The sequence below is a fragment of the Rhinoraja longicauda genome, chromosome 2 (assembly GCF_053455715.1).
Source record: "Rhinoraja longicauda isolate Sanriku21f chromosome 2, sRhiLon1.1, whole genome shotgun sequence".
In the NCBI taxonomy this organism is placed as follows: Eukaryota; Metazoa; Chordata; class Chondrichthyes; order Rajiformes; family Arhynchobatidae; genus Rhinoraja; species Rhinoraja longicauda.
Genome location: NC_135954.1, coordinates 82,500,242 through 82,524,246, shown reverse-complemented (window position 1 = coordinate 82,524,246; position 24,005 = coordinate 82,500,242). Strand labels below are relative to the sequence as shown.

The 24,005-nt window shown below is 40.5% G+C and overlaps 1 protein-coding gene across 1 annotated transcript in view; it reads right to left on the bottom strand.

Annotated features, from left to right (window-relative positions):
- vwde (von Willebrand factor D and EGF domains) overlaps positions 1-24,005 on the bottom strand; it is a 141,401-nt gene that overhangs the window by 12,297 nt on the left and 105,099 nt on the right. Inside the window, exons 22-28 of the mRNA XM_078422030.1 lie at positions 16,212-16,751; positions 14,485-14,580; positions 13,009-13,104; positions 9,905-10,000; positions 7,095-7,190; positions 6,149-6,244; positions 796-891 (exon numbers count right to left, since the gene is read on the bottom strand). Of these exons, the coding sequence (XP_078278156.1) occupies positions 796-891; positions 6,149-6,244; positions 7,095-7,190; positions 9,905-10,000; positions 13,009-13,104; positions 14,485-14,580; positions 16,212-16,751 (1,116 nt within the window). The remainder of the gene's footprint in view (positions 1-795; positions 892-6,148; positions 6,245-7,094; positions 7,191-9,904; positions 10,001-13,008; positions 13,105-14,484; positions 14,581-16,211; positions 16,752-24,005) is intronic.

Below are 24,005 nucleotides of genomic sequence, written 5' to 3'. Positions count from 1 at the left end.
GTACAATGTTTCCAATTGCACTGATCATTGTGTTTAATCAAAAATCTTAATATTGAGAAATTAGCCCATTATTATAGCCATTTCAGTGGTACATAACTATCGCAGTAAATGCTGTTACACTGTAGGTGACTGCCTCATTACATGCAAATAAGAACATTGTGCTGGCATGGTAGTCAATGCAAGAAAACACGACTTTAAAAAATCCTTACAAATCTCTGGATGTGGCAATACAGTTTCATTCAGAGCAGTTCGATTAGTCTCGAGTATTAACTGCTGGATTCTGCTTCTCCCAACAGAGGGCAGAACTCTCATGAGTATAATATAGGCATCAGGGGAATTTGATATCCCGTCTTCTATACTATGTATATGTAAATATTGCAATTTAACAAGGGACGGCAAACTAAAAATGAAAAATGAAGAAATAAATACCCGGGCAAAATATATTCTTTTAATCGATCGAAAAAAAGTTGCTGAATTGCTAAAAATAATTCTGACTAATTTGATATGATTATTTAGAAACTATGGCTCTTATTTTTCAAGTCACTTGATCCCTCTCCTCATGCGAGATGTTCTCATTCCCGAATTTGCAAACAGACCCAGCTTTTCGAGTTACCCCAAGCTGGAGTAACGCAGTGGGTCAGACAGCATTTCTGGAGAGAAGGATTACAGGTATTCCAGACCTCCCATATTGGATATAATTAAAGGCCCCAACGTATTTATGCCATTGATTAAATAAATGGGGTCAGATACTATATCATACTATTAGAAAGGGATAATACTTAACGCATCTCTTACTTTTCTGACATCTTTTTCCCGTGTAGCCATCAGGACACGAGCAGACATTATTTCTCATACAATGACCACCATTCTTGCAAGGCGGCGTACAAATTGCTAAAAAAAAAGTTTAAACATGGTTAAATCTTGCATATTGAACAATAAGAAAAGTGGTTTTAATAGTGTTTGTCTAACAAATGTACAGCATTTATAAAGTTTTCCTTGGTTGCAGTGTAAAGAATGACTTCATTATTTCAGACTATGTAAATACAGAGGTTTTATATTTTAGATTTATGAAATTAATATGAACTATTTGAAACACTAGGTTAAAGTTGATTATAATTATTTCTTCTATGTTGGATTAAAATTGTAGAATTTAAATCAACAACATAGTGGGAATATCTTCACGAGAAGGCTCAAGAATTTGGCTTCCCAGCACTCTTGAGAATATGGTGGGATGAGCAATAAATGCTGATGTGCCAACAATGTCCTCATCCTAAAATACACATTTACAGAAATAGCTGGTTTTGCTTACCAATACATAGCCTTTGGTGATATAATCTGGGAGAATTTAGTTCAACATTAGACGATCCGTGGACCCGTTGGATCCAAACCTCTCCTGTGGGCTCGGTAACCCTCCCACAACTGACGACCCTTGGACCCGTTGCCAGTCGGGGAGTCTCTCCCGGGGCTGGGGGCGGCAAGGGGGGAGAGGAAAGGGGAGAGGGAGCCACTCGCCCCGGCCCCGGGCAGCCAGCAGCAGGAGAGCGGCCACAAGGCGCTGCCGCGTGCTCGTCCTGCCGGCGGCCATCTTCTTTGACCCTCTGCCACCGCGCTGCACCACGGGAGGAAGGTCAGGCGCGGGGCACGCCGGGACGGGCGGTCCTCCCCAGCAACCCTCCCACAACTGCGCACGCATGGATCCGGCGGCCGCCTTACCGTTGTGACGCAAGATGAAGATGTAAGTATTAGCTCAACGGACCCCAACTGCGCAGGCGCGGCTGTCAGGCCCATTCACAGTATTAAGTTTATAAAGTGAATAACTTTTAAAATAGCACAACAATTTGAACGAAACTTGCTACTGCCAATGATGAATAAGGTGTCCCTAAAATTGTTGCGCTATCGTGTACCGTTTTGGTTGTATTTCGGGGACAACATGCATACATACAAGATGAGAGTTTTGGTAATTTCTAGATAAATATCGAAATACTGAAACATTGGTAACGAAAGAATGGTCTTGTGATGGCAGTTGCTTATTCAACCTTAGCAATAAAGATTGCAGCAGAGGAAATAATTTCATCCAACCTATTCCTGCAAACAGACTGGGTTTAAAATGAGGTTCTTCACGAGTTAGAGACTTTTAAGATTAGGTAAAACATTTGAATGACAATATACAAAGATTAATGGGACTACAATTTCCAAGTTTTTGTTCTTTAATAAAATAAGTGATTAACACATGACAATTCCTTGCTTCAATTCCAATTTACAAAGACCGTTGAAAATTACAGCAGTCTTTTCTATCTATTTACAGGATCTAGGTGTCACTGACAAGGCCAGCATTTATTCCCTTCCCTTGTCCTTGAGCACGTGGTGAACTACTGTCAAATAAGCAAGGTACTGCTTCATTTCATAAGGAATGCCTTGACTTTCCCCCAGTAACAAAAATTAAATCTAGAAATTTCCAAGTCAGAATGCTGTGCAATTTGGATGGGAAATTAGATGAGGTGCCTTTCCCATAAGCCTGCTGTCTTTGTCTTTGCAGATGATCAAAGTCAGGGATTTGACAGTACCTCAGTTGTCTCCCTTTCCTATTCTGGAATAAATTGCTACCAGCATAATTGCTTTTGATCTTTTTTCATTCAATATTTTGCTCCATTAGTAATGCCTCCACCTGCTCTTTTAGCCTTGTTTTTACCACCCTCAGTTTAAAAACTGGACCAACATATCAATTAAACACCTCTGCTCTTTCCTCATTTTCAAGGAAAATATCGCCAGCATTTGTTTCTTTGTATTACAGTACATGGAACAAATCAAATGAACTAAATAGTAGCTTCTCTTACTGTCAATATCTCAGAAGTAAGCCAAGATGAATCATTCATTAAGCACTTCTGGCTGAAGGGGGCCTCAAATGCCAAGGACTTACCTTTTCCATTTATACATCAGCAAATTATGGTAATCTGCTAAAGTCAGCACAATTACAAAAAACAGTCTTCAAGCCAACTCAATTCACCGGAAGATGTCCAGAAACAGCACTCTGATCACTGTGCCAAGGAATTGTACTCTAGAATGTACAGCAGCCATAGATTTATACAGCCAGGAAACAGGCCCTTCGGCCTTGCGAGGGCCTTGCCCATGCAGACCAAGATGCGCCATCTACACTAGTCCCATCTGCCTGTGTTCGGCCCATATCCCTCTGAACCTTTCGTGTTCATGTACCTCCCTCAACTATCTGATTTGGCAGCTCGTTCTATGTGCTCAGCAATCCCTGTGAAAAAGTTTCCCCTTGAGTTCCTATTAAATCTTTCCTCTCAAATTAAACCCATATCCTTGGATTCCCCAACTCTGAGCCAGAACAAATAGTTTCAGGAACATAGTTACAGCACTGGCATCTACCCCAAAGTGTGGACAACTTTCTAGATGTGGACTGCCACAAAATGCAGAACAATTCTGCCACTACCACTGTATCACACAAGCTCTTAATCATCAACAAAATAATGCAGGTTGCCACCAAGAGTGATATCACCTGCCATGAACTCACCAATAATCACTTCACCTATGTTCTCTGAGTTATGGCAAAGTCTTTAGCTCTGGATTTCATTACAGTCTTGACCCAGAAATGGACAAAAGTGTTACGTTCCATAGATCAGCCAATTGTGGATCGAGAACAAAATAGCAATGACAATTCCCAGTAAAAGTGAAGTTAATGGGCAATAGTGCAAAATCTTTGAGTGCTGGAGTCAATTTTAGGACGAAGGAACATGGTTAGAGACAATTAAGTAAACATAACGGGTCTGTCAGAACCCATACTGAAGATAAGTGAGGTGGTCGTTGTGAATTATTACAGGTAATATCACTCTTGGCAACCACTTCCAATTTTTATGCAAGCATAAAAACATATTTTAGAGTTTTTCAGGTCCAATTACCTCAAGCTGTTAAGGAGTGGCACAGTGGCACAGCGGTAGAGTTGCTGCTTTACAGTGCCAAGGACCTGGGTTCGATCCTGACCGTGGGTGCTGTCTGTACGGAATTTGTACGTTCTCCCCGTGAGCTCTGTGGGTTTTCTCCAGGTTCTCCGGTTTTCTCCCATACTCCAAAGATGTACAGGTTCGTAGGGTTAATCGCCTTGGTTTCATTGTAATTTGTCCCTAGTGTGTGTAGGATAGTGTTAAGTATGTCGGGGTCACTGGTTGTCATGGATTCGGTAGACCAAATGGCCTGTTTTCACACTGTATCTCTAAACTAAAAACTGAACATCAATAGTATCTCCCAGAGGTGGAGATGTTTGCAGATGAATATAGGATTCAGTTCCATAATTCCTCAGCTAATGAAGCTGTACCCACATACAGCAAAACATTCAGGCTAAAGCTGATAAGTGGTAAGCACCAATCAAACAACATAGGTTCTCGGTAAGAAACATCTTCAAATATAAAATCTGGCCATATTGACATTGTATGGCATCATCATCTGGGGAGATGGGGTATGGGGAGAAGGCAGGAACGGGGTACTGATTGTGAATGATCAGCCATGATCACATTGAATGGCGGTGCTGGCTCAAAGGGCCGAATGGCCAACTCCTGCACCTATTGTCTATTGACCACTGTTGACCAGCCATCTCAGTTTCATAGACCTAGGTTTAATTGTGATCTCGGTCTTGCAGAGTGTGTGTACATTCTTCTTGTCACTGTGTGGATTTCTGTCAAGGGTTCTAGTCTCTTCCTACGTCCCAAAGATATATCGGTAGACTAATTGAATGGATCAGTGGCAAAACAACCAACTGGGGCTCATGAGAGCAAATAAGTTGCAGTGATCCAGATTAATGAGGTAGCGGGGATGAGACTGATGGGGCTGCTCTGTTGAATGACCTTCTGTGGTGTAATCAATAAATAATCTATATACAGTAGCTCCGAGCAAACCAGAAGGTGAATATTCTGAGGCATGCCCTCTGCCACTTCCAAAGCACAAGTCAAGCTACTATGGAAAACTTGCCATTCATATGAATTAGTACAGATCCAATGTTGTGCAATAGGTTTGACATTATCCAGGAAAAAGCAGCCAATCCATCCACTCTGAATACCACTGCACATTGGAAAGTCAATTGCTCATGCTGCTTAATAACATCTGCAACATCTTCAGGCTCTACATCTAAAGGCAACTGGCATAGAAGAACACCAGGCTCTCTGTACATCTTCACGTGGAAATATATCACTATTTCTTTGGCACTGCCAGGCCCAAATATGGAACTTCATACCCAACTATACTGTGAAAGAACCTTTGGGAAAACAAATCAGCAAAAATGAACAACAGAAGTTTTGAAAACATCTGTCCTTCATAAGGTGTGTACATCTAAAGCACCATATTGCTTCTTCCTTGGTGTCTGTGGCACTTCCAACCATGCTCCCAAGTATAATCAGGGATGGACAATAAATGCTGGTTTTCCCCCTGGTAGCCACACTTTGTAAACAAATTAGCAAACATAAAGGAGGCTATTCTCAGCATGAAGACGGGGTTATTCTGCACTCGATGGTCACATCCGGGAGGGTTGACTGGCATAGCAAATGTATTTTTGCAAGCTCCTTTATGATAGGAGCATACCATTTAGACAAAATAGTATTGCAACAGTTGTTTACAACGACAGAGGCAATTAATAGTCAACCACAAGAATGCTTAGCCAGAGTCACAAATATGTCCAGACTTTGTGAGCATGAAATGCATACTTCCGTTAAAGGACAATATGAAACCAGGGAAATGCAATTCTGTGGATTTGTGGTCACAGTTATTGATTCTACTACTTTATTCCAGATTCATATGAGAATTTGATTATTTCAGTTTGTATTTAAATAGTTGTTGGTCTATTATTTAAGTTAGCCTGAGGATCTGGTGAGACTTGACACTAATTGCTTTGATTTCCATGTACTGCCATGCTTAGCTTTGGAAATTCATCTCTGATTATTTCAGTTTGTATTTAAATAGTTGTTGGTCTATTATTTAAGTTACCAAGTTTCTATGTAATTGCTTTGTATGTACACTCATTCCATCCTCCCTTTACACCGACCAAAAAAAACATTCAAGTTGTACATTGTGGATTTGTATAGTTTACGTAAATTATGCTTTAATCCTTATAGAGAGAGCGAGTAATGAGTTTCTAAACTGTTACCATTTTGGCACTGCAATCCAAAAAATCCATTCGGACACATGCAGATGTTGGGTTTCATACATGTCCCACCATTTAGGCAAACAGGACTGCAAACAGCTGTTGAAATTCAGAGAGGGAGAGAAAGAGAGAGGGGGAGGATAAGAGAATTGCTGATGACAGTATCAAAATATGTATATTCATCAATGATACAATTAAAGGATTTAATCAGTAAAGAGGACGTTGTACTCCTGGGTTTCATAATAACTTGATGATTGTATGGATTTTCTGAAACTTTGAATGAAGTAATACACGAGATTCTTTCTTATCAACATTTGTACATTTTTATTGTTTACAACTATTTTATGTGTCGTATATTTTACTGTCTGTATGGTAAATTATAGTGACAAATGTAATGTTCGTTTAAAAATGCCAATCAAGAATCTGCTCAATATTTTTCTCAATAAAGGAAAGAATTCGAATAAAAGTACTCCTTATGGAATTTCATGGCCTTTGAAGGCTAAATTTCCAAGCTGGATGATTAGATGAAAATTTAATGCATGCAACAGCAGCAGAAAATCATTCCATGTTACTCTACATTGTAGTGATTATGCTGAAGGTATACCAACAATTATTTTTTAGAGGATGAAGTTGCAAGCTAACCTTGCTGTCAAATATTTTAATGGAGCCCTTTATTAGAATCAAGTTTGTAATTGTACCAGTAGGAAAGAACTGCAGATGCTGGTTTACACTGGAGATAAGACACAAAATGCTGGAGTAACTCAGCGGGAATGTATGGTTAGTTTTATTTATTTTTGTATAAATTAGTGTGAATATAAAATACAACTGTATTTGTTAAATCTCATGTGTAAATCACTGTAAAAATGTGACCATTTGGAAGATTTAAAAAGCTGGACCAGGAAGCAAAATGGAGCAGCAAATTAGGAAATATTACAGGAACAGGTCTTACCTGTGTTACATGTTGGACCATACCAGCCTAATCTGCACTGGCAGACATCTGGAGAGACACACTCACCTCCATTTTCACAATGCCTGTTGCAAATCACTGCAGACATAAGGAATGAATTAGTAAGTGATATCCCAGACACAATTGAGAGCCTTCTTTTAAGGAAATATTTACCTGCATTCCTGGATCCCTTTGGTCTTCAATGCCTCAAGGCCCTGCCATTAGATGTGTAGGTCCTGCACTTGACTTCCAAAATGCAATACCACACATTTATCAGCATTAAACTCCATTAACCATTCCTCACTCACTTCGCCATCTGATCCAACATCTTGCTGTAATTTTTTAATCATAATCTATCTTAAGTAGGCTATCACTTACTTTAATGTCATACGACCAAGACAGGAGTGGAATTAGGCCATTCAGCCCATCGAGTCTACTCTGCCATTCAATCATGGCTGATATATTTTTCCTTCTCAACCCCATTCTCCCCATAACCTGTTACGCCTTTCCAAAGCAAGAACCTATTAATCTGCCTTAAATTACCCAATGTCGGCCTCCACAGCTGTCTGTGGCAATGAATTCCACAGATTCATCACTCTCTGGCTAAATAAGTTCCTCCTCATTTCCATTTTGAAGGTACACCCTTTTATTCTGAGGCTTTTCCCTCTGGTCCTAGACTCTCCCACTACTGGAAACATTCTATCTACGACCACTCTATCAAGGCCTTTTATTATCCGGTAGGTTTTAATGAGATCCCCCTCATCTATCTAAACTCCCGTGAATACAGGCTCAGAGCCTTCAAACGCTCCTCATATGTTAGCCCAGTCATGCCCGGGATCATTCTTGTAAACCTCCTCTGGACCCTCTCCAAAGCCAGTACATCCTTCCTCAGAAATGGGGCCCAAACCTGCTCACAATATTCCAAATATGGCCTTACACCGGCGCCTGATAATACCTTAGCATTATATACTTGCTTTTATATTCTAGTCCTACTGAAATGAATGCTAACATTGCATTTGCCTTCCTTACCACTGACTCAATCTGAACATTAAGTTTTGGGGAATTCTGCACCAGCACTCCCAAGTTTCTTTCCACCTCCGCTTTCTGAATTATCTCCCCATTTCGGAAGTAGTCTATGTCTATTCATTCTACCAAAGTACATGACCATACACTTTGCTACATTGTATCAATTTTCTCATCTTTCTGCAGCTTCTTGCTTCCTCTAGCTACCCTTTTATCTATCTTCATATCATCCGCAAACTTGGCCACAAAAGTATCAATTGCCTCATCCACATCAGTAACATATATTGTGAAAAGTAGTGTCATCTGCAAACTTACTAATCACACCTTCTATATTCTCATCAAAATCATTGATGTAAACCACAAACAGCAATGGGCCCAGCATTGATCCCTGAGGCACACCACTCATCACACGTCTCCGGTCTGAAAACCAACCTTCTACCATCACCAAAGATAGACACAAAATACTGGAGTACCTCAGCGGGACAGGCAGCATCTCTGGAGAGAAGCAATGGGTGACGTTTCGGGTCGAGACCCTTCTTTAGACTGAAGAAACGTCACCCTTTCCTTCTCTTCAGAAATGCTGCCTGTCCCGCTGAGTTACTCCAGCATTTTGTGTCGATCTTCGGTTTAAACCACACATTTCACTTCCGACACATTTCTTCTACCATCACCCTCTGCTTCCTTCCATGAAGCCAATTTTCTATCCAGTCACTAACTCTTCTTGGATCCCATGTGATCTAACTTTCCAGAGCAGCCTACCATTTGGAATGTTATCAATTGCCTTGCGGATGTCCACCTAAATAACATCTATGGCTTTGCACTCTTCAACCACTTGATTACTTTTTCTATGTTGTAGCCCCTGGAGACCACGCTTTCTTCGGGCTGCCACCAACAAAGTGCGCTCAGTCACTGCAGGGCTCTCTCCCCTCTCATCTGCTGCTGCTTTTTGCTGTTGTTGGCGGCTTTTTCCGCTCCCCGCTCTACCGCCGCCACCTGCTTTTCCTGTCACTTTGTCCACTTGGCCTCCTCCATCCGCCACACCACCGACCCCACCCCAGCGCCGCCCCTCCACCCAACACCACCTTCTCCCCCGGAGTCGCTGACATACTCCTCCTTATACTCCTATGGTCCGTTGTGACGAGGGTTACTGTATTTCTATGTAATACATTAACTAAAAATGAACATATACTCTGAAATACATATGGACCAATCCGTTTCAACTCAGTGTCACATTCAGTATTGTATTTTCCATTCAATACACTATGCAGAATTCTAATTGCCGTAACTACTGTCTGTGCAAAACATTTCAATGATCTGTTTGCTGCTGTACCAATATTCTCTCCTCTTACTTTATCCTATAGATCAACATGAGTGTTTTTGTTCCTCTTCTTTGATCACATAATTTGTCATTTGTTGACAATTAATTTCTTATTCCATTTCTCAACCCAGCTTCAGAATCTGAACCCCTCTGGACTCATATATATTTTTAAACCAGTTTTTTAACAAATTTTTACAAATCGATGTGCAAAGCAAAGATACCAGCATTTATTTATTCTCCAAGCATCTACTTATTTTAATGCAAATCCACATGCAACCAACTTCTGTCTCTTTTGTTATAGCCAGTTGGGAGTCTATTTACTTTTTAAAGTTCTGTTCTGTTACATAGAACATAGAAAAGCACAGCGCAGGAACAGGTCCTTCAGCACACTAATGTCTTGCCAAATATGTTAAATGTGTAAAAACTATAAATTATAACAGCAAAAGAAAAACAATTTTCTTAAGTCTCTTACTTGTTTCACATCGTGATCCAACAAAACCATATGGACAGGTGCAGAGGTTTCTAACCAAACATATTCCTCCATGTTGGCATGCTGGTTCACAATAAACTGCAAACAAAGAACATCACATAGTATGTGAACGATGTTCTGCATCTACATTAAGATATTGCTCATCCTTCTCCAATGACAACAAAATCCCCTTGCAGTTTAATCTTATGACAGGTAGGAGTTGCTTTCATAGTTAAGATCCCAGGTGATACGGGTAGACTTCCTCTAGATATACAAGAGATCTGGGATTAGACTGTGAGATGAATTTTCAGCAAAAAGGAAGAAGTCCCCATCACTAGTTTCCAGATGCAAACATCTCTCCTGTACCTTAATTAAAAGCTTCTTCAATTCTGCACTCATACAATGCAAGTTGGCTGATCATTTCTTTCAGGGAGGTCAATACATCAAACTCTGCACCAATATCTTGTGCCACATGGCCGCCAGCACTGATTCCCAGCCTCCCAGTTCGATCCCAATTGGATTTCAAGTAACATTGAATTTTCCAATTTTAGGTAACCAAACCCCATCCCTAACCTCTTCCCCCCACCCCTTTTCTCCCCGGTAGTGCACCTATTTCAACCCTCCCGTTCCACCTACATTCCTTCACAATTTGCAACTCTTCAACCCTTTTGGCTCATACATCCTGTCTTTTCATCTCTGACCTTGGTCTAACCATTTGTCTATCAAAAACACATCTCATGTATATCCACATATTATCTTCCAGGTCTTGTCCTGACCCTTCTCTCTTCCAGCTTCCATTCCTCTCTTCAAACAGTCTGAATAAGGGTCCTGACCCCAAATGTCACCTATCCATGCTCTCCAGAGATGCTACCTGACCCACTGAGTTATTCCAGCACTCTGAATCTCTTTTTTTGTAAACCAGTTTAATGTATTATTTTCACATGCACCGAGATTCATTGATCCAGTCAGCGAAAAGACTATACATGATTACAATCAAGCCATCCACAGTGTATGGATACGGGATAAGGCTATAACATTTAGTGCAAACTAAACCACAATAAAGTCTAATTAAAGATAGTTCAAAAGTCTTCAATGAGGTAGATGGGAGGTCAGGACCACTCTCTCATTGGTGAGAAAACAGTTCAGTTGCCTGATAACAGCTGGAAAGCTTCTGCAGTTCCTTGTTTCTACATTTTGTTCTCATCAAGTTTTGTCCACATTTTACCAACAGCAACTCCCGAGTAACAATCAATAACTCAATGGTTATTTTTTGCCCTCCATATCCCACTAATGGACTACTTCCCAATTGAGATCTGCTCATTAAGGACAAGGAGTCAGACCATGCATCTTGTAGCCATGTCATTTACTGATTTGGGCAACACAAAAGATTATTTGATTTATTTCTCATTACTGGATTGCATTCATGTGTTTTCCAATTAATTCTAGTTACCTTGGTTTTTATTTTATGCAGAAATTATTCACTACATAGTATTGTTCATCAACTCAACTGAAAATGTTTACAATTAAGATGTGTCAGTGCATGCAGCCCCTCAGGATTATTTTTTTTACACATGTTCAGAATAAAAATCATGTTTGATAGATGGCTCTATAATCCCTGCAATACATTATTAATTTATTAAAAAATTTATATTCAATTAAATTAGCGATAAAATAGCAGTTCCCTTTTAACACCAATAAGGAAATGGGAATAATGTTGTAATTTTACAAAACTGGCAGAAAGTTAACATTTACAGAGTGAAATTACTCATTTAAATTAAGACCATATCCATCAAAAGGGATGTAAGAAGTAAAATGGTCAAGGGAGAGCCAGTGGATGTAGTGTACCTGGACTTTCAGAAAGCCTTTGATAAGGTTCCACACAGGAGATTAGTGGGCAAAATTAGAGCACATGGTATTGGGGGTAATGTATTGATATGGATAGAAAATTGGTTGGTAGACAGGAAACAAACAGTAAGGATTACCTTTCAGAATAGCAGGCAGTGACTAGTGGGGTGTCGCAAGGCTCGGTGCTGGGAACGCAGCTATTTACAATATACATTAATGATTTAGATGAAGGAATTAAAAGTAACATTAGCAAATTTGCAGATGACACAAAGCTGGGTTGAAGTGTAAACTGTGAAGAGGATGCTATGAGGATGCAGGGTGATTTGGACAGGTTGGGTGAGTGAGCAGATGCATGGCAAATGCAGTATAATGTGGATAAATGTGAGGTTATCCACTTTGGTGGCAAGAATGGGAAGGCAGATTATTATCTGAATTGTCTCAGGTTAGGAAAAGAGGAAGTACGAGACCTGGGTGTCCTTGCACACCTGGGTATCCTAGTGCATCAGTCACTAATTTAAGAATACATGAATTTTTCACTGATTCGGTAAAACAAATTGTAAACAAAACCCAATTTGGAAAAGTGTTGGCCTGAAGAAGGGTATCGACCCGAAACGTCACCCATTCCTTCTCTCCAGAGATGCTGCCTGCTCCAGCTTTTTGTGTCTATCTTTGGTTTAAATCAGCATCTGCTGTTCCTTCTTACACAGATTCTTTAATTGTCCTCATTTATATTCTACCCTCTGGCACACACTGACGACAGCAGCATTCCTCCACCTTTCCCAAAAGGTCTAGCCTGTCAGAATGCTCGTCTTACTTTTATTCTTGGCAGAAATATAACTTCCTGCAGATAATTGCTGGAAAGACCGAAGGCATTATCCTGAGCCTTTGTGACAAACTGTACCCTCTCTAATGATTCCATCCTTATCTCCAGTAACTGTAGCTGCAAACTGCAATTTGAGCTGAGCACATTTCTTTAAGGTTACATCTGAGGAAGAGAGATCAGGAGAACATAATTGGAGTGCAATGTATTTTAGTCAGGTATATTTCCTTCCTCAGTTCATGCACATTTTATTTAAAAGGACCAAATGGCCAGGAAATGCAATTACTTAAAATTATTGGGAACCTAATTTCCAATTAAGACTGAAGCATCCTCACGTGTAAAATCGAAAAATGTAGTCAACTAATACAAAATTCAAGGCGTGATATATGATTGCCCTTGGAGTACATGCTTCTCTCGGTGTTCCACGTGTACCTCAAATTACCTTCATCACAGGTTGGTCCTCCATATCCAGGCAGACAATCACAGACATTGGGTTTCTGGCATTTCCCATGATTTTTACAGTCAGGTCGGCATATTGCTTTGGAGATATAGAAAAACATGAAAATGGTATATTGGTCAGATTATCAGCAAAGTAATATGTGAAAATAAAATACCAATTACTACAATCTAACAAGATGCTGTGCATTGAACACCAGATAACTTCATCTCTATATTATTTACTTTCAGATGAGATAAGATTGTGGAGAACTTTCCCTTATTTTCTACTATCCTTGAACATAAGGTTTACTACCACAATATGGACATGTAGCTCCAACTATGTACATTCAAGGTTGGCGTAGCGGTAGAGCTGCTGCCTTACAGCGCCAGAGACCAGGGTTCGATCCTGAGTACGGGTGCTTGTCTGTATGGAGTTTGTGCGATCTCCCCATGACCTGTGTGGGTTTACTCCCAAGATCTTCGGTTTCCTTCCACACTCCAAAGACATACAGGTTTGTAGGTTAATTGGCTTGGTGTAAAATGTTAAATTGTTCCTAGTGTGCGTAGGATAGTATTAATGTGCGGGGATCACTGGTCGGCACGGATGTTGGGCCGAAGGGCCTGTTTCCGCACTGCATCTATAAACTAAACTAAATTAAACATTTCAACATTTACTCAATTTTTATATATGTTGTAGGTTTATACTCCTAAACACCAGCAGCTAATTAGTTTATAGTTGCTGTAACTCCAGCAATAGGATTCTGTAGTGAATAGAAACTAGGGGGTTTGATCTAATAGTTAAACTACTCATCAAGTGAGATGTTAAATGAGGCCTCAGCTGCTTTCATAGATCAAGGTTAAAGATCTCATGACCCTAGTTTGAAGAGGAGTGGGATCTTGATCAATAATTATAAATCAACCTTTTCAAAAAGACAGATTATATGATTGTTGGTGTAACTTTTTTCCATTTGCAGAATTTTGAAATCTGATTATTATTTTCAAACAAAGGGTCCCGACCCGATACATCGCCTATCCATATTCTCTAGAGATGCTGCCTGACCTGCTGCATTTTGTGTCTATCTTTGGCATCCTACAGCAATGTTCGGATGAAGGGTCCTCAACGAGAAACACAAAGTGTTTTTCTCTGTAAGACACTGCCTAACCAGTTGAACATTTCCTGCATTTCATGTTTTTATTTCAGATTTCCAGCATCTACAATTTTGAATTTCATCTACTATTTAAAAAGCTTATTAAAAAATGAACTGCCAAATATTTGAAAAACATCACTTCATGTCACCGAGACATTAAGTGATGTAATAAAATCTAAGGGGAAAAATTCTTCCTCATGATTATTCCAGAGTCCATGCTGGAATTCACAACAGCTTTGCATTCACAACTCCATTTTAGATGAGAACAAATACAATCCATACTGACGGGTAGCAAATATGGTTAATTATCTATATATTAGTTTTACATTTACCAGTCTGACAGTTGTATCCAGTATAACCAGGCTTACAGCGGCAGGTATTTGGTGCAGAGCATTCCATATTCCTACCACAAGGATATCTGCATATCGCTATGAAAACGAAAAAGAAACTTAATTCAGTTTGAATTACACAGTGATAATTGTTGAAGAACCAGATTATTGTTCCTTTATTCAAACAAGTTATTGAGATGAGCCAGGGCATCACGGTTGGCACGGAAGATTTGGACGAAGAGCCAATTTCTGTGTTGTATGTGGTAAGGAATGGACATATCCATATTTCAGGCCAATATTTATCCCCAGCCTCTATATTCAATAGGAATGTACGGCGATTTTATTCTAACTTTTCAGCATACTAAAGTAACACTTCCCTCCAGATGCCCTGGTTCATTCTTCCATCTTCACCAATATCCGCTCTGCTCCCATGGAACCTTCCTTTGCATTACAAGAGATGCCACATTTGCCTTTTGGTCCCCATCCTTCTTTCTGTCTGGGCACCCAAAATTATTTGAGATGAATCAATTATAGTACCTTGGGTTAAGTGTACTGCTTTTGCTTGTCACAATGCATTCTATATACTGGAATAAACAAACACAGAGCTGATGACGTCTTTGCAGTGTACCTGTTTTCAGTCCATAAAGATTAATCCTGATCTTCCAGATATATTATTTTGATTCTCCATCTCATCCCTATTCTAAACTCTGTCTTCCAGATCATATCATACCACAAAAGGTAGTGAAAAGAAAAATAAACAAAATGCAGAACATAGTGTTACAGCTACAGAGAAAGTATAGACCAAAAATGGGTCTATACCTTGTAGAGTGCTGCAATAAGGTAGATTTGAAGACCTGTGTACATTTACCTCAATTCCATAGCTTCCACGATCTCTCCACAGTAAAAACGGAGGAGAAATATTAACTAAATATTAACTTAAAAATTTCACCCATCTCCTGAGGCTCCAAACATAGCCTATTCTCATGCTAACCACACTTTTACTTTTAATATAACTAGAATCCCTTGGAATTTTCCTTTATCATGTCTGCCAGATCTATCTCAGGTCTTCTTTTTTCCCCCTTCTGATGTCCCTCATAAACGTGGTTCTTCACTGGTTGAGGAATTTATTTGATCCCGGCTGCCAAAACCTGGTGTATGCCTCATTCATTCTCCTCACCAGAGCCTCATTATCTCTCATCAACCAGGGTTCTCTAAACATGCCAATCACATCCCTGTCCCTAACAGGGCCATGTTGTCCCTGAAGTCATGCCATCACACATTCAGAAGCTTCCACAGGAACCAATGTTTTAAGTTTGCTGGATCTTGTGTTTGTTCTGGCCTGTCTGCATGGTAAAATGCACATAATCTGCACTTCTCCATTTGCCATTGTAAACTCATTATTTCTGAAGAGGGAATAACTCAGAAGTTATTACCACACTATCAAATTCCACTTCCAAAATATATTTTCTTCATTTCTTTTTAGAAACATCTCATTTTCATTGTGTTATTCAGCAATTATAGTGGAATAATGAAAAAATATTCTGCAAAGAAGGCAGATCTCTAACATAATAAAATAATGTTTCTGTACACCATTATGGACTTGCTTTCTTTGGCTGGTTGGGGATTTGTGGCTCTTTAATTTTTCTCTTCAAAACTTAGTAGTTGAGGATTAACTGGAGTGATTACAGATTAACAGGAGTGATTACAGCAATACTAACATGACACCATACCTTTGCAGGTGACTCCATCTCCAAAATAGCCAAAAGGGCACCGTCCACATTTGAAGCTTCCATACTGAGTTGGTTCACAGGGAACCCCTGAAAAACATGGCAAATCTGCACATGTAACCAGCTGTGGCTCAGGCATTAGTTCATCCTCCGTGTAAAGGCTTTCTGAATTTGTAGGCACAAGGGGAGGCTGTGTTTTTATTGATGGCCTTCTCTGAGTCAATGTTGGATCAATGGTTTTTGAAATACTTATCTCTCCTTTCTTGTTATGGGGGACTGCATTATCATTTGTTACTTCTGTTGAGATGCTTTCTCTAAACCCTTCATTATTTTCCAAGAACATGGAAGGCCAATTTTGTTCATCTGGAGGTTTGCCCGCTGTAAATTCCCTAGATGAGATGATGGGATGGTCTGTAAACCCACGATAGACAGTTGTCCAATGATGAAAATGCTGTCTCTTGGCAGTAGACGTTGTCACACTAGGCATAGTAGTTGTAGCCAAGATTCTTGCAGTCGATATGGTACCTCTGGGTTTTTGAAAACCTATAATACAAAATAGTTTCATTTACAATATTTTCAGTAATGTGACTACTATATACAATCTAAAAAAACATGCAAAGCTCTTAACAATCTTGAAGTTTTTCTGAGGTTACATCCTTGGGTGGCCTTTCATCCTGACCCCACTAGTGTCTGTGCGACTGCAAGGCATCTCCTTTCTATGGACTAGAGAATACCAGGAACACATTTCTGGTGCCCTTTCCCCATGAGATGGGAAAAGCAGATGATTCCTTGCTATTGACTGAGGATAGGGATGTCAGAATGTGCGATACACGTGGTCCTCTCCAGCTTAATCCTGATTTAATTCCCTAAGGCTTTGTGTGAGACATCTAACCAAACTTTAATATGCATCGTGCTTTGAATCTGCAAGTTACTCCTCTGGCCTCATCTCATGAAAGTCCATTCTTATTCACAAAAACAGTGGTGGAGGAATTCAATGGGTCAGACAGCGATGACAGAGGAGAATGGACAGAAAGCATTTCAAATCGGGATCCTTCTTCAGACGGGTATTTCAGACTTCAAACATTGTTTGTCCATTTCCCTCCACAAATGTTGGCTGACCTGACGAGTTCCTCCAGCATTTTGTTTTTTTTGCTCAAGATTCCAACATCTGCAGTCTCTTGCATCTCCTTGTGCGGTCTGGTAGAAGACGCTAACCTATCTTTTGAGTAAATTTGGAGGATTTTACTAAAACAGGATTGTCTGTATTTTTCCAGTGGTTTTAAGGTACGGACTGGAGATAGTCCAGGTCGCAGAAACATGCATAAGGTAAGGGTCACTGACATCTAATATGCCATGAATTTTGCACAAGGTCTGAAGTCTTAATCTTCAAATGTCCTTTCCATCAATCAGCTAAAGGCTGTACTGGCACCTTGCAGTTGGTGACAAATTTCTTCATTGTTGTTTGCCTTCACCAGGATGTAGCTCACAAGATTTGGCAAGGTCCACATTTTGCAAGGTCTCTCGGTGAATGCTTCATATTGGAGGGCAGTGTGCAGGGCTAAACACCGACAACATATCAGTCATACAATGAACGGTACGGCATCATATTCTGCTTTCGAGAGAACAAAGTATGTTATGGAGTTTGTTTTCTGTAATTTGGTGCCTGAAATTATCAATACAGCGATTTGACTTTGATTCATTCTTGTGACTTGAGAGGAAATGTTCTTTTTTAAATTTGTTTTTTAACATTTGTATGTGTTAAACTAAATTTGAACTAATTGTTATCATGATAACTCTTGATGCTGGGAGTGTAAAGGTTTTTTTAAAACGGTTTTAGTTTTAAGTAAATGAAAGATTGTAAAAGTTCTCTTTTCTTGTGAATAATCAACCCATATCTAATCAATTCTTATATTCAGTTCAGCCATATGTATTATTTGTTTTACATCCTGAAACGTGTACGTCCTCCCTCGACTCTGTCCAGGGACCCCGACAGTCCTTTCAGGTTAGGCAGAGGTTCACTTGCACCTCCTCCAACTTCATCTACTGCATCTGTTGTTCAAGGTGTGGACTCTTATACATGGGTGAGACCAAATGCCGACTGGGTGATCGTTTCGCTGAGCACCTTTGATCATTCCGCCTGGGCCTACTTGATCTCCCAGTTGCCAAACACTTTAATTCCCCTTCATATTCCCACACTGACCTTTCTATCCTAGGCCTCCTCCATTGTCAGAGTGAGGTCAAATGGAAATTGGAGGAACAGCAGCTGATATTTCGCTTGGGCAGCTTACAACCCCGTGATACGACTATTGATTTCTCTAACTTCAAGTAGCTCTCGCATTCCCTCTCTCTCCATCCCTCCCCACCCTAGTCGTACCAGCTTCAAAATCGTCTTAGTCTCATTGTATTCGTTCTCACCTGGCACACACCTAACAATGACCTGTTCCCTTATCATCGTTACTTTTTTGCATATCTTTCATTCATTTGTTCTGTACCAGTGAATTTCACTGTACCTTAGTTGTACATGTGACAATAAACTGACCATGAAACCTTGAAACCTATATCTCTCTACATCACCGTTTATATCTCTCATTTCCATTTTCTTTGACTCTCAGTCTGAAGAAGGGTCTCGACCCGAAACGTCACCTATTCCTTTTCTCCAGTGATGCTGTCTGATCCACTGATTACTCCAGCTTTTTGTGTCTACCTGTACTTCTTCCGGTGACTTAATTTTCCCTTGGTCAGTTTCTCTGTGCTTTTGAGTAAATATATTGTAACTGCTGTGATTTAGCTCTAAATTTTCCATGGCAAAATCCTAACTCTAGATATATTGCACAACTCAAAATCAATTCCCATCACATTGCCAGTTTCAAAGTGTTACACTGCCTTCACAATGGCAGGTGAATTACTATTTACACACTCGCATAGTCAAAGATCTAAACACTATTGAACCAGGTTGAATTTGACCCCGAGAGTCAAACACAACGTGATCTTGTCAAGGAAAGAACTGCAGATGCAGGTTTAAATCAAAGATAGACACAAAATGCAGGAGTAACTCAGCAGGACAGGCAGCATCTCTGGAGAGAAGGAATGGGTGACGTTTCGAAACCAGAAACGTCACCCATTCCTTCTCTTCCGAGATGCTGCCCATCCCACTGAGTTACTCCAGCATTTTGTCTCTAACAATGTTATCTTGTTTCCCTTACCGCTTGTTTTTAATCTGCATAAGAAGAATTTGAAATAATTTCCAAATCAGGTCACATTGCCTTTATCCAAAGGACAAGTATCTTCTTCATATCTGTATGCAACACTATGTTGACTGTTTCAATTATAACTTCCCAGCCTTCAAGAATATAGCACTTCATATGAGATGTCCATGATTGACATGAGATTTGCTGCATCACACCCCCCCATTACCTCTCTGATAGCAGCATCAGCCAATCATATCTTTCCCCAACTGACTGGATGTGCTTCATTTGTAATATCTTTCCCCAACTGACTGGATGTGCTTCATTTGTATGCAAGATTTTTTCACACAGTTCTGAATAAAGAGTCTTCCTGACTTTAAACAGACAACAGGGATACACTGTTGCTTACATGGCAGGTGTGCTGCAGTATTGCAGACATGATTCAATCATCAGTCAATCAATACAGAAGAACATTTGGCCCATTGGTTTTTCTATTGTTTCTTCGAAAGCACTACCAAAATTTAGGTTAAATAAAATCTTGTGCTAGAACCTGTACACTACAATGGTCAATTGATATAATGTTTAACACTTTTTAAAACTTTATCTGAGGACTTTCTGGATCTCAGCCATCTGAGGATCACGTTTTGTTAGCATCTGAATGATGGGTGAAGACCAGCTTCCATGGACAATTTTTTAATGTGGAGCCAATGCAAAGATCATGTTTAGAACATGAAATGCTGATGTAGTGGCAAGCTTCCATGGGAATCTCCACATACAAATGAATCAGAATGGTTCAGAGAATGAAAAGCAGAGTTCACAGGTCTGCATATTCCACACCAGCGGAAGGGCTTTCTGCATTCCTGTTAGGTGGAGTGTCGGGAAGGAAATCAAAAAAGCTGCCGATACCACAGAGGTGGAATGGGCAGATCAAAAGAGGGTGCAATGCTTTCCTGACTTATCTCAAGTACCACAGAAAATAATAATCGGACTTAAGTGATCAAAGTTAGAATCCTTCCCACCATCATACAAAGCGTAATAAAGCATTACCTGCATTACAATGTCAACATACAATGTCAACCACCTATCTCCACATTGACACAATCTGTCATAATTACTGAATCTCTCACAGCCTCCATCATACCTTATTTAGAAGTTTAGAAGGATGAGGGAGGGCCTCATTGAAACTTACCGAATAGTGAAAAGCCTGGATAGAGTGGATGTGCAGAGGATGTTTCCACTAGTGGGAAAGACTAGGACCAGAGGTCATAACCTCAGAATTAAAGGACATTCCTTTAGGAAGATGAAGAGGAATTTCTTTCGTCAGAGGGTGTTGAATCTGTGGAATTCATTTATGCCACCGGGTGGCGCCGTCAGCGATGACAGCCTCGCCAGCAGTCTGTCTGTCTTTTTGTTATTTTTAGGGTGTCTTAAAAGTTCGTATTAATGTTCTCTGGTTTATTTTATGTGGGGGAAACTTTTTTTCAATCTCTTACTTTGCCAGCGATGCTATTGTTTTCCGGATTATATCTCCGGTCGCTCTGCGGCCTAACATCATGGGGTTGGAGGCCTTGATCAGGACTGACTTTGAGTCCCACCGCGGGGCCGTGGACTTACCATCAGAGCATGCGATTGCTTGCCTGGGATCGACGCTCCAACCGCGGCCTGTGGACTTTAACATCGAGGAGCTCGCAGTCTTGGGTAGAGACTGATGTCGGGAAGCTCCAAAGAACGTGGAAGGTTTAACCAGCCCCAACCCCGGGTCCGATCGGCCAGCGCGGGGGAAGCTGATCGCCCCGATGCGAGGGCCCGACCACCGACTACGGGAGTCAAGGTCGTTCCGCCAATGGAAGGCTCGAGGACAAAGAAGGGAAGAGATTGAGCTTTTTTCCGCCTTCCATCACAGTGAGGAATGTGGAGTCACTGTGGTGGATGTTCGTGTTAAAATGTATTTTGTGTGTTCTGTTGCTTTTTATCGGTATGACTATGGCAAATGAAATTCCTTGTATGTTGCAAAACATACTTGGCTAATAAAGTATGATTATGATTTGATTTGATTTATGAGTAGGCTGTGGAGACTAAGTCAATGAATATTTTTAAGGCAGAGATAGATAGATAAATTCTTGATTAGTATGGGTGTCAGGGGTTATGGGGAGAAGGCAGTTGAATGGGGTTAGGAAGGAGAGATGGATTAGCCATGATTGAATGGCAAAGCAGACTTGGTGCTGAATGGCCTAATTCTGCTCCTATCACTTAAGAACTTATGAACACCCCATATACATTTCAGAGCTATTCAGCCACATGAAGCATCAACTGCACATAAACACATAAACACAACTCACAATTGACTACCCCAAATCAAGACGGGTCCATATTTATAGGCATATCTTGTGCAGCTTAAAACTATCTTTCTATCTCTCCCTGTCAAAGGTTGCACATTGCAGGTTCCACCAAGAAATGCCATGAAGAGAGGCTGGAAATGACCAGGTGCCACATCCTCAGGCAAAGCACTGGACATTGCACCTTGAACTGTGTGGCTAGTCCACCTTCCTTCTTTAGCCCCAGCCAGTCCTGATCCACAATCGCCTCCATTTATTTTCTCATGAGTCCTAGAAGCAAAATGTTGTACTACTATGCACCCACCTCTCAGAAAAACTCACAGTTGAGGAGAGCAAACTAGGACTGGTGCACAAGGTAACAGAACAGGGATGGAAATGGCATGCAAAACAAACAAACAAAAAAAAAACACTGGTGGGAACTCAGGCAGCATCTGTGTGGTGAAATGGACAATTGTTTTGGGTCAAGACCCTTCATCTATACTGAAAGTGGAGGCGATGAAGCCAATATAAATAGGTGGTGGGAAAGAACAGGGGTAAGACATAGCAAGGATAGGTGGATACAGGTGAGGAGGAATTGATTGGCTGAAAAAGTCAAGCGGGGAGGATAGAGTGAAGATAGGAAGATAGCAACAGAAACTAAACGGAGAACAAAAGGCTGCAGATTCTAGAATTTTAGGATGGAACTGAATGAAAGATGATAGCAAATGGGTACAACATACAGAGTGGAGGGGTGTGTGTGAACGAGGTGGAAGAAAAGCGGGGTGTTAGGGGGCTGGAAGGGATAAGGTTTGAAGGAGCGTGTGAGTGTGTGGAGAGAGAAAGTGACACGGAGGTTGTGGGTTACTTGAAATTGGAGAATTCAATGTTCATGTCTTTGGGTTGTGGTCTGTTTAGGCAGAATAAGAGGTGCTGTTCTTCTCATGTGTGTGTGGCCTCTCCCTTGCATAGAGGAGGCCAAGGGCAGGTGGGTTGGTGTGGGGATGGGAAAAGGAATTGTTGGCAAACCGGAAGTTCCAGATGGCCAAAGCAGACAGAACCCAGATGCTTGGCAAAGCGATCCCCTAATCTGCATTTGGTCTCAGCGATGGAGAGGAAGCCCCATTGAGAGCAATTAATGCAGCAGAAATTGAACAAGAAATAGGATGATTTGTGTACTTGGACTAGGAATAAGTGGATAGACCACAGCCAACAGAAAGGATATCACAAATACCATCTATCCAATGGATAAGATAACATGCTGGTTTTATTGCAGTAGAGCTAAATAGGAATCACACAGGATCATTCATCATTAGGTAGCTGGTAGATGCAACTCATCAGAAGCATGGTGTGTGCTTGGAAATTTGGACAAGCTCAATGGCGAAGCTGAGTTCTGGTCTAGCCAAAAAAGTGCTGCAGTAACTCAGCGGATCAGGTAGAATCTCTGGAGATCATGGATAGGTGACATTTCAGGTTGGGGCCCTGCTTCAGGCTGGGTTCACAAAGCCTGAAACCTATCCTTTGTTGATTAAGGGCACCCATAGCACTTTGCAAACAATGCTACACACCACTATGTAATATTCTGTTGTTCGGCAATGGAAGTCCAAACAACATCTTGTGCACTTTCAAGGACCTCAATATTGCTGCTTGACAAGCTATCTCCTTTGTTTTATTCCTATGTTCTTTTAAGTAATTTTCAGGGGGAAAAAAAGTTTCCAAGACATTTTATCGTTGGATGACTGGCAACAAGATTATTGTAAATTATCGGAATAATGTACACCTATGGAATTAGCTATTGAAGTATAGGGTAGTTCAGTGGCTCCATTAGCAGGTTTACTGCCTCATAACACTAGAGACAGGTTCAATACTGATCTCCAATGTTGTCTGTGTGGAGTGTGCAAGTTCTTCCCGAGATTGGGTGGGTCTCCTTTGGGTGCTCTGGTTTGTTTCCACATTCTGAAGACATTTCGCTTCAATAGCAAATGTAAACTACTATTGTGTAGGCATGTGATAGAATCTGAGGCGAATTGACAGCAATGTGGGAACGACAGGCAATATAAGTGGGGAACGAGGTTGCTTTGTAAAATAGTATTGGCTCAATGGCTTCCTTCATATGAAGAGATGTCCTGATGTGTAGTCAAGTCAAGTCAATTTTATTTGTACAACACATTTAAACACAGCCCACGTTGACCAAAGTGCTGTACATCAGTGCAGGTAAGATATATAAAAAAGATAATGTCTGATATTCAAATCAGGTAGTTTTATAAACTGTATTGTTTTTCCCTTTAAAGTATTCCTTA